Here is a 12,170-nt window from a genome sequence, read left to right as displayed (position 1 = left end):
AGGTTGACAAAATCTTCAACCTCCTACCAGAATTCCTAACTTTGACATTTTAATTTTAAATTGCTTGAATTTGGAAATTGCACCTCCCATATAGCTGAATTTCAAAAATCTTATAAAAAAAATCATAAATATGCCTTTAGGTCACCAAATTCATTCTATTTTGCTTTGTTTATTCAGCTATCCCTCTCTGTTTTGTTTTGTCCCTATTTTCTGATGGTGTTATCTTTGTGTTGATACATGTCGTTATGATTTCAAGACTATATTTCTTTTTATTAGTTTTTTGTTTATTTACAATTCTGTCAACAGACTACTTGGGCTCTTCGTGCTTTGCCACGTAATGCTTCTGCAAGTTAAAGAGGTGGCATGTGTGACAGGTAGAGGGCCATTTTTAAATGCTGCTGTTTCTGGTGACTGTGTAATTAGAATAATTACTTCTCCACTTATTCATCAAAGAATCTGGGATATCTGATAATCAATTACATGCATTAAGGGGTGTTCTAAATGGGAACCCTGAATACAAAAACTCTAATGTGGCACTGAAATGCTGCTCAGCAAGTGCCAGAAGGAACCATTATTTTCCCATTATCAGACAATACGACAGCACAATGAATGTTGATGGTAAACATGACACATTTAGCTTATCTTACCTGGGTACTTTCAGTACTCCCATTCATATTGTTCCTGTTATACAATTTGGTCTATGGAGTCCCTAAACAGACTAGAGGACAATATCCAGCCCATGGACCTCCAGTTACACAGTTATGTAGGAAAAATAAGGTGGTGAAGTGGGAGGAACCATGGAGAAGCAACAAGGCCATGGGCCCCCAATTACACAGTTATGTTGAAAAAATAATCTGGTGAGGAGGGAGGAACCATGGAGAAGCAGCAGGCCAATGGGCCCCTAATTACACATGTAGGAAAAATAGGCTGGTGAAGAAGGAGGAATCGTGGAGAAGCAGCAAGCACATAGCTCCCCAGTTATGTAGGAAAAATAAGCTGGTAAACAGGGAGGAACCATGGAGAAGCAGCAGGCCAGTGGGCCCGTAGGAAAAATAGGCTGGTGAGGATAGAAGAACCACGGAGAAGCAGCAGACCCATGGACAGTTATGAAAAAAAAATTATCTGGTGAACAGGAATGGACAATGCAGGAGCAGTAGGATAAATCTGTTTGTGTTGTCAGAATTGTCTTAGAACCAGAGAATCAAGAGAAGAAATTAAATCTTTATGTACAAATTAAAAGCAATACAGAATACAATGAATGTACAAGGGATTTGTAATTTATACTGCCCATTTTTGTGGCTTCTGTAAAATAAAAGACTACATTTGCTAGAATTGCCATTCCAGAAGCACTTACTCACTTGCCCAAGAAAAACCAGGAAAAAGACCCCACACCCATTTGTTTTTAAGAGCAAGTTGGCTAGATGTGAAAAGGCCAACCTGAAGTTCTTGGCTTTGCCAAAAGACCATTAATTGTTCGTTTTATTTCTACACAATCCTTTTTAGTCAACTGAAACCTTTTCCGAACCTGTTTTCGGATAGCAACCCGCAAGTTTTTTGGAATGGCATTTTTCCCTCTATATCCATCAAAGTTAGTATTTTGGGTCCATGTTTTGTATGTCTCAAATTGTACAAAGTGCTGAAATAAAAGCTTGGCATAGACATGTGGTTTGCCATTGTGGTGTTCCTCCATAATTTGAAGATCAAGTTTCTTCAGAGCCTGAAGTTTAATGTCCGGTAGTGTCCTCCCTCTTGGAGCAGTATGGTTGACATCAGGTTGGTTGGTACGTTCTGTTAAAGCTCCAGTATTGTTGTCTTGCCTGACAGGTACAGATCTGCTTGGTGAAGGGGAAGTTATGGCAACGTTTGTTGGTGCAGGTGCAAATGTGAGGCAGTTCTGAGACAATTCAGTGTTTGCTTGTTGCAGAGTTTTATGTTTTGCAGAAACCAGTGACTGTGAGGTGGGCTCTGCTGGATTGTCTAACATTTCCTCTGTTGATCCGTTGGAACAAACTGTTGAAGGTTTTGTTTCTTGAAAGTGATGTATTGCTGTGCCTTCTTTCAGGTTAATATAAACTGTGGAAATTTGAGGATGAGAGGTGCCCTCTACTGGATTCTCCAGATTGCTACCACAACTGCTTATTTTTATTTGTGTCACTGTTTCCTCATATAAAGGATTCTCATTACAGAGCAAAGACTCAAAGCTTATATTTTTGGGGGTTTTTTTCTTAGGAAAATGTCCACTTTCTTTATCTTGTCTTTCACTCTTGTGGCGTTTGTGGCTCTGAGTTATAGTTACTAAATGAGAATATTCTGAAAAAAAGAAAGGATACACATTTAACTAATTTGAAGGCAAAAAATAAGCAAAACTTCTAAAAAACATAAAATTAAATGTTGAGAATCTATAGAAAAGTGTAGACTTAGTACTACATATTGCATCCAAGAAAGTATACACTTATAATGTAAATTCTAAAGATAGTCGAAGGGGTTATGTGACCATATAAAGGCACAAGGCTGCAGGCTGAGCTATACAGGGAACTCTGAGTATCACTCATGTATTATAAGGGATAATGTACCCCCTACTGTAAATGATAAGGATATTAGAAGTCACTGAGGGGTTGTTCTGTGACCATATAAAGACACAAGGCTGCAGGCTGAGTTATACAGGGAACTCTGAGTATCACTCATGTATTGTAAGGGATAATGTACCCCCTACTGTAAATGATAAGGATATTAGAAATCACTGAGGGGTTGTTCTGTGACCATATAAAGACACAAGGCTGCAGGCTGAGTTATACAGGGAACTCTGAGTATCACTCATGTATTATAAGGGATAATGTACCCCCTACTGTAAATGATAAGGATATTAGAAGTCACTGAGGGGTTGTTCTGTGACCATATAAAGGCACAAGGCTGCAGGCTGAGTTATACAGGGAACTCTGAGTATCACTCATGTATTATAAGGGATAATGTACCCCCTACTGTAAATGATAAGGATATTAGAAGTCACTGAGGGGTTGTTCTGTGACCATATAAAGGCACAAGGCTGCAGGCTGAGTTATACAGGGAACTCTGAGTATCACTCATGTATTATAAGGGATAATGTACCCCCTACAATTTCTGTATAATGTACATTTTCTCTCTCTCTCTCTCTCTCTCTCTCTCTCTCTCTCTCTCTCTCTCTCTCTCTCTCTCTCACTTTCGCTGTCTCTCACCCAAGATCTACATAATTCTACACATATTACTTCTCATAGTCTCCCCAACTCACTTGTATTCCCTTGTTTTCCAGGAGTTTTCTCACTCTTTTTCAAAACTTTAACTGCAAACACATAGAACACAAGTAACTAAATAGAAATTCATCACACACCATGGAGCAGATTTATTAAAAAACAAGCTAGTGTTGTTTCATCAGTTTTTAAAAAACATGGTAAAAAAATTCAGACATGAAAAATATGCATGAATATTTTTGGAAAATTTTAATATTTGAGATTAATTTGAAAAAAAAAAAGCTGTAAAAAGTTGCCAAAATAAGCTTGGCAAAAGCTGCCAATGTTTTATTGAAATATATTTTTTTAATTTTTTCATTTACTGGGGGGGAATAAAAAGTAGAAAAACAAAAGCTACATAGCATGGAATATTTTTCAGCCTCATTGCAAAGCGATAAAAAATGTGATTATCAACAGTGTGCAAGAAAAAAATCTAATTTGAGAATATTCTGCCCATTTAGTATTTCCTGCTTCTTAAACATATAAGTTTTTTCTGTTGGCCAAGAGTATTAGGGACCTTGAATACCGTCTCTAAATGTGAAATGTATGCCAAATGGAATTATTTGGAAATTTCACACCCATAAATTGTTTTTTTAATATGTACAGGACAATATTAATAAGCTTTTGTCCCCATTTTGCTTTTTCTTAAGCAGTAGTGGAGTAGTCATCCTCCCCTATAGAACAGCACTGGAAATATGGAATGGATTAAAATGTAACTGAATACGGGATTTTTGGCTGGAAGTTAATTCAAACTCCATAAAACCTAGTTAAGCAATTGAGCAACTAAGAAAAAAGAGAGTAACAAGTCTCAGATTATGGTGATGAGTTGTAAACATGAACCCTCTCTTTTTTAGATTAAATTAAAAAAAATTTGAACACTATTTAATCAAGAGACTATGTACTAGATAAGATCATTTAAAAAGATGTCAATGAACTTAATAAACTAATGAAAGAATTCATTAATTAAATGTGTATTATTTAAATTGTATTTTTCCTTTTTATATTTTTTATTCAGCCTTTTAATTTTTTTATAGTAACTTGGTAAAAACGACTTTTTAAAAACATTAAAATAGTTTTTATTTTCTTTATTCTGTCTTATATTAAAGTTAACTAGTATCAGAAAAATTCATCATTCAGAAAGCCAATTACACAAATACCTTTTTTTATGACGTCCTATTTAAGCAAACAATTATACATTTTAGTCGGAATTCCTTTTCTCTGTTAATTAATCTGTATCTTGTATTTGATAGTAAGTTAAGGAATTTAGCACAAACCCATGACGGAAAAACAATACAGATTTTTTAATGATTTTTTAGTAAACTTAAGGAATGGAGCTTCAAATTATGTTACAACTCTAATTTAATAATTTTATTTACAGTTTTTTTATGTGTAGCAAAATAATGTAATTGCTTAATCTCAAAGTCATTATTTATTTGACACTTAATTATTAGTATCAACATAAGCACCTTATCTTAAGGCAATTTCTATTTGTATTTACTCTATAAAAGAACAAATATAACAATTTTAATTAGTAAACTAAATCTTGAAATAATTATCTTATATTTACATATACCTAAGAAAAGTTGCAATTAACTTTGATGTATTTTTCTTTTTATATAAATGAAATATATACCATTAAAAAGTGATTCAGGACTACATCATATTATAGGTATGAGACTAGAATGCTTGGGACCTGGGGTTTTCTGGATAATGGATATTTTCATAATTTGGATCTTCATACCTTAAGTCTACTAGAAATTCATGTAAACATGAAATAAACCCAATAGGCTGGTTTTGCTTCCAATAAGGATTAATTATATCTTAGTTGGGATCAAGTACAAGCGACTGTTTCATTATTACACATAAAAATTAATTTGCACTATTTGATTATAAGGAAGTCCATTGGAGATGGCTTTTCCGTAATTCGGGTTTCCAGATAACGGATCCCATACCTGTACTTCATATTGCAAACAAAATAAAAAAGGTCTTAATGAGATTTGTTGTACAGTGCTTTGCCCTCAAGAAGCGCTTTACAAATAAAAATATACATACATACATAAAAAAAGGAATTGAGCTATAAATTTGGCTGTGAATCTTGAACTAAATCACACAATTTAAAGCACTGTATACTGAAAAAAACTGTCAGCTAAGCCCCTCAGTATTTGAATTGTGTTAAATAAATGAAGCATAAAAATTAATATTAATTAAATATTAAATAATATAATAAATACAACCACAAAGAAATCACAGTAAAGGAAATTTCTTTGACTATGCTTTGTTTCCTTTTTTTATAAAATGTTACAACAATGATCTATTGATACCACAAGTCAAATCCTACTTGGGTTTCTGATCTGAAGTATTGGTAGAGGAATCCTGCATGTGAAAGTGAATTACTGGACAAAGATGAGGCACAAACCTGGATCTGTAGACTCCCAGTCAGTAGCAGGATTTTCATCTTGAACTGTAAGCGATAACAGATTAAGTTATTATAAAGAACTACTGTACATAGGAGATAGTGGGTGAACAAAATTTCAGCTGATATAAATAGAAAATATGCCCAGTTATAACTAGTGTGTCTATTTATTTATTTTCTCATGGTTATAGGGCACAAAGTGAAACTTTAATACAAGGGTTCTAGACCAAAAGGTCTGAGCCTATACACAAATTATTATGTAGTTAAGGTCTGGTCACCATGATTACTGTTAATGCAATACAAACTTACATTAATATATATATTCAATTTACAGACAATCATAATTAAAGAAAGATGAGGAATTCTAAGCTATATTTTCTGTTATGAACCTAAATCCTATACGTATTCAGGGTTCCCATTTAGAATGTATTAGAAAACCCTGCTATCTTAAACCAGTGCCCTTAAGTTACAAAGTTATCATGGGAAATGGAATCTCACTTATGAGGCTTTATTAGGCACTTGCCACATACAATACATATGTTTTGCAAAAATATTATTGGGTGCATTTCCCTTTTAAATATATTTGTCATGTACACACCTGTACTTGAATTGTGCAAACTTGGGCTTGTCTGTGTCATCATGTCTTCTTTATAAGTCAAATTCTCAACTAATAAGACACAAAAGAGGCATTTTAATTGGTAAATCCTCACGGTATGATAGGTAGATATATTATTAGCCCCCATTATGCAGGATGGAGGGACTGAGGCCTGACTCTAAAACCTGCCTCTTCTGTCCAAAGATATAAATACGTGTCAAGGATAGGTACGGGCGCTGAGAAGAGAAAGAAGGAAAGGTGAGTCCTTCAGGTAGGAGCTATACTGTGCAGGCAGCACAGGATGAAAAGGGTGTGAAATAGGACAAAGTACTATGAAACTGAGCAGGACTGGAGTGGGATGGTGTGGGCAAAGCTGCAGAATCGGGAACTGATCAGGAAAGGTGAAGAACAGGACGGAGCAGGTGTAGAGAGCAGGACAGGATTGGATTGACTAGGACAGGACAGAGCAGGCATAGAGAGCAGGGCCTGAGAGCAGGAATGGAAGAAGACTGGAGAGCAGGAACGGAACAGGACTGGAGAGAAGGAACAGAACAGAACTAGAGAGGAGGATCAGAATAGGACGGGAGAGCAGGAATGGAACAGGACTGGAGAGAAGGAACAGAACAGAACTAGAGAGGAGGATCAGAATAGGACGGGAGAGCAGGACTGGAACAGGACTGGAGAGCAGGCACAGAACAGGACTTGAGAGCAGGAACAGAACAGAACTCGAGAGCAGGAATGGACTAAGATAAAAGCAAGGATAGGTAAGTGCAAGGTCAGGGAAAGCAAGAAGCCAGAGCAGGAAACACAACTAGGGGCAGTGCCACAATGCTCAGTAAGGCCAATGCTTAGGCACTGGTGGTAAGGAGGGCTGGCTTTATATAGAGCAGCATCAGCCCTGATCAATGGAGGACTGGCCTACTAGAAGTGGCTTATTTAAAGGTGCACTTTATGATAGGAAAGTCATTTTAGAGGTGTAACATGGGAGAAACATTATTATTGTTGAAGAGTGTTATCTTTACCTTCTATAAGGGCTTCTTCAAGTTCTTTACTCAGCTGCTTCTCATTGATATCTGCCAACAATTCTACAGCAAACTGTCCAGCCTTCTTAGTGGTGTTGTATCTAATGAACAAATCTGCCAGCTTATTTGCATCAGCATTCTCCAGTTCATTCCGTGGGATTCTATTACAGTCCTTAGGTGGCGGGTGATAGAAAAGTTTGTGTATTAAAGCACCAAAGCTCTTAGTGTTCAAGTTTTCAAAAGCATTCGCTAATGCTGAGCATATTTGTCCTTTGCTTTTATTTGCTCTTGTTATTGGGCTCATCTTTTAATTCCTTTAGATTCCTGTGTTTTAAATTCAAGAACAGGTTACAATAATATCTTATGAACATGAAACCAATAGCTTGTTACCAAAGTCCTGTACATTGGAAGAAACAAGCAGATATACCTACCGCCAAATAGGAGCTGCTGGTACTTTACTTGTCCCTACATTTCACTACATGGGATTGTTATATCGACTCAAAATGTGAACATTAGAAATACCTGAAAAGATAAAAAGCATAAGTAAATTATTATATTTTAATATACAGGTGCCTCAAATAACCTTCAAGGGGACAAAGTATTTAATACTGAAAGGATACAGTCTAGATAAAGTTTTTGACAAGTTGAAGCAGTAATTACAGATTATGTAACATAATAAAATTATGGACTATTTTTTGAATCAGCCTCCTGTCCCCCACCCTCCTTGTAACTCCTCAATGAGTTCAAACACTATTATATGTTGAAATATATTATATATTGAAATGGGAGGATCCGGTTTAACATTTTAACTTGATTCCCACAATTTGACATCACGCCTACAGACTTCAATTTAGCACATTTTTTTGTAAATTTTTGGAGAAGCAAAATGGGTCAGATTTGCACATCACTAATCCTAGAAACTCAACTTTAGGCGTTAGTTATATTAGGATAAAGACATAAAATGCATATTTGCTCTTCTAGAAATTTTTGGAAGCCCAACTTGAAGGTATTTTAGGGGGTTATTTATCAAAGTCTGAATTTATCTCAATATTTTCTGCTACAAACTCTGATCAAATCCAATCGGGTTTTTATGCTTATTTATTATTACATTTTCCCGAAAATTTGCTTTGTGGGAAAAAATCAGATTGTCACGATTTTTTTGGATTTTCTATCAGATTTTCAATATTTTTTCGGATTTTGCATGAAAACTCCGAAAACTTCAGGGTATTGCACGAAACCCAGTGCACATAAGAAACAATGGGACTTCTCCCATTGAATTATATGCAACCTCAACAGGTCTGAGATCTGACGATCTGACGATCTGTGATCTGATTATGACTTTTCCATCCTTGGGGTTTAATAAATTCCGAAAAATTTGTGATTTTTTCAAAAGTCAGATTTTATAAATAAATCAGGTTTATTATTTTTTTTTTTTTTAGTAAATAACCCCCTTAGCATCAGATTTGAGGGTGAACAGTTATTTTTGAACCCTATCCTCCTGGAACCACATATCTTGGTACCAAATTGAAAGCTATGGGTGTCCCAGATCAAATGTTAGACATCAAGATTGGGGGTCTTAAAACAACTGCTTTAGAATGCATGCTGCAGGTTTCTCAAGTGAGTGGTCCAGCTGCTGGATGGTCTTGGGAGCAACTATGGAAAAGCCCTGAGGAGAAAAATTGGAGACTTTTTAATGCAGATGAGGTTTTCATCAATATGACTTGCATTCAAAGAAGCCACGGGGGGGAGGGGGGGTTATTTCTAAATGTAGTTTCTCAGACACAACAAAATGTAATATTTTTTTTGTTTTTCTATCATTTATCACAGTAACAGGCACTAAACCTGATGAGAATGTTGGTTACAGTGGAAACATCTTGAAAGGACAACAAAAGGCAATGGAACTTTGTTTTATATGTGTGAAAGGACCTCTGAACATGTTTAATTTTGGTACATGTGGATATCTTGTTCAAGGAGAGCTCAAAGTACAGATCAAACTATGGCTAAAATATCAATCTAATAGTTGTTTGCAGATGAGAGAACAAATGGAATTTTATTATTATTTAAGGACATTTATACTGTGTTACTATGTTAAGTTAAGTTACATTAAAGCATATCTTTAATCATCAGCTCTCAAAAACAGATAATATAATAATAATGATGATGATGATAATAATAATAATAATAATAATAATAATAATAATATCATATCAAATCACATATAAAAAATAATAATAATACTAATATTCAGAGAAGCACAGAACCCCAACCCTTAAATACAAATGTCTTTAAAGCTCTGATCACTTCTACTTTTATTTATTTCACATACGATGCAACTGCTTTTATTTTTTGGATTATGCAAATTAGGTTATGTACTCAGTTTAGTATTCAGCAAAATTTTATGTGGAAAATTATGGATTCCATGCCTTCCCAAAATTAGTGGAAGTAAACCCAACCATAACACTGCTCCACAACTTACCCTAGTTTTCAATAGAAGTTGCTAAAAATCGTAATTATAGATGCAAGAAAATTCATACGGATTGTACGGATCACAAACTTCAAAAAAACTGACAAATGAGAATGCGGATTCCAGGCAACATGTCAGGCATCTTGTTGTTATCTTACATATAGATATAATTATGTCATTTTATTCTTCATTATATGACAGTGGAATCAGACATGGGGATAAAGGACAGCCTTGTTCAGTGCTGGGAAACTGGGCTTTAAGCCCCACAAAGAGATTGGTCCAACTTGCAGCCCCTCCAATCACAGCTGCACAGCACAGAGACACCTCACTTAAAAGACAACTCGAACATAAATTCTCTTTCTAGTCTGGTACCGTTCATTTAGATAATTTTGCAAAAAAGAAAAAAATCATACTGTATGTTTGTGGGCAATAATTCTTCTCATTACAGAAATGCAAATCATCCACATTCAGAAATCTCGGCTAATAAGCCTCTCCCATATAATTCTTTCTAACTCTGCTCCCCCTGAGGCTGCACCAGCTGCACACGTCCCTGTGAGAGATCAGAGAGAAGTTTAACCAAGTGAATAAACAAGAGAGAATTTACCTGCACATTCCTTTACATGGCACCTCTATGGGCAGCCTGTGTCTCCGTCCACCATTGCTTCTTCTTTCTTCCTTTGGCGCCTTTTTCTCTTCCCTCCCCCTCTCTCCCTCCTTTCCTCTTCACAACAAGAATGTCAGATCAATGGTCACTGGGAGGAGTCAGGAACTTCTCTGTCATCAGGAGATAGAAAGTGAAAGGAAAGTTACACAAGATCTATTTTGCGTGTGGACACCTTGAAATGTCCCCATGTAACAAACATTATAGCTTGTAGCTTATAGTGGAGTAACTAAACACCTAGGGGCCCCGGTGCAAAAATTGCCACAAGGGCCCCCACACCTGTGTTGTGGGTGGCTAACAACAATTACTGACCTAATGTCATAGGACTGACTTTAATAAGTTATTTTTAATTACTAAAACTGGTACACTTTTTTTATGGCAAAGTACAATACAATTAAATTACATTTTTTTTATAACTCTGTAATAGTTTTGTGAAAATAATCTAGTGCAGACCTCAGTGATAACAAATCATAGAAACATGTAAACATCTTTAGTGGTGGACCAGGTATTTCTTCTCAGTTACTTTTATGATAAAGTACAACAAAACATTTTTACAACTTGCCCAGTACTCACAATATGGGCCCCTGGCTCCTTCCCCCCACCAACTTCAGGGTCCACCTTCGGCCACCGACTGCAAACCCGGCTCCACCCTGCCCCGACCAGCTTATACTGGAGGAGGGGAGAAATCGTCAGGCAGGTCAGACAGATGGGAGTGGGTCTGGGCCGGTGGGGCACACGATGGCCGTTGTCACCAACCAGCAAGTATGCACAAAACGGGAGGTCATACCTCTCATCATTTCAGAACAAGAAAGAGGGACATAACCGGTTACCATATTAAGTTTACAAAATTTGGCTGGTTATGAAAGTTTAAACACACTCCCTTTCCCTCCATGTTTGCTGCTCAGCCCTACCCAGGTCCGGAACTAGGGGTAGGCAGAGTAGGCACGTGCCTAGGGCGCAAAGCTGGGGGGGCGCCAGGCACGTACCTGCTCTGTCGCCTACCCCATGTCCGGTCCCGTCTCTCCCAGACTGCGTAGTGTAACTTTAACGAAAATGCGCCTCTGTGCATGTGCGACCACCATTTCGCACATGCGCGAACACCATTCCGCGCATGCGCGCTGGAGCGTAATTTCGCGCATGCACAGTTTCGCGCACACTGAGCCCGCACCGTGCCCGCCAGGATGCCTAGGTTGCCTGGCCGGGTTGGCACGGCTCTGGCCCTACCTTCCCCTCAGTGCTTGTTGCTGTCAGCCCCCCTTCTGTGTCCCTGTTTGTTGCTGTCAGCCCTCCTTCTGTGTCCCTGTTTGTTGCTGTCAGCCCTCCTTCTGTGTCCCTGTTTGTTGCTGTCAGCACTCCTTCTGTGTCCCTGTTTGTTACTGTCAGCCCCCCTTTTGTGTCCATGTTAGTTGCTGTCAGCCCTCCTTCTGTGTCCCTGTTTGTTACTGTCAGCCCCCCTTTTGTGTCCATGTTAGTTGCTTAGCCCTACCTTAGTTGCTGCTCAATATCTCACCCTCCCTTTGTTCCATGTCCATGCTTTACTCCGCCCCCGCCTTCTCCTCTGATCTCAGGCAGCCCCACATTCCTTTCTCCTATGCGCTCTACCTGCCCATTCTCTGCCTGCCCGTTCTCTGCCTGCCTGCTCTCTATTCTCCTCTCTCAGCCAGCCCTTGCTGCTCAGAGGAGAAAGGGCCTGTTCCACGGAAGAGTGTGAGTGGGGCTGTCTGGAGCGGGTTCTGCAGCTCTCAGTGACCC

At 37.7% G+C, this 12,170-nt stretch overlaps 1 protein-coding gene across 1 annotated transcript; it reads right to left on the bottom strand.

Annotated features, from left to right (window-relative positions):
* Nucleotides 1-1,201: 1,201 nt before the first annotated feature.
* Nucleotides 1,202-11,114, bottom strand: LOC121399004. Its single transcript, XM_041578748.1, has 7 exons — nucleotides 10,362-11,114; nucleotides 7,725-7,815; nucleotides 7,294-7,617; nucleotides 6,275-6,343; nucleotides 5,680-5,724; nucleotides 3,266-3,316; nucleotides 1,202-2,310 (listed from the first exon to the last, which is right to left on the bottom strand). Exons 3-7 carry the CDS (start codon nucleotides 7,595-7,597, stop codon nucleotides 1,418-1,420), a joined length of 1,362 nt encoding a protein of 453 aa, XP_041434682.1. The 5' UTR covers nucleotides 7,598-7,617; nucleotides 7,725-7,815; nucleotides 10,362-11,114; the 3' UTR covers nucleotides 1,202-1,417.
* Between the last annotated feature and the right edge of the window lie 1,056 nt (nucleotides 11,115-12,170).

The sequence above is a fragment of the Xenopus laevis genome, chromosome 9_10S (genome assembly GCF_017654675.1).
Source record: "Xenopus laevis strain J_2021 chromosome 9_10S, Xenopus_laevis_v10.1, whole genome shotgun sequence".
Lineage (NCBI taxonomy): Eukaryota > Metazoa > Chordata > Amphibia > Anura > Pipidae > Xenopus > Xenopus laevis.
The sequence above is the reverse complement of the archived record's forward strand: the minus strand, read 5'-3'. Positions and strand labels throughout refer to the sequence as shown.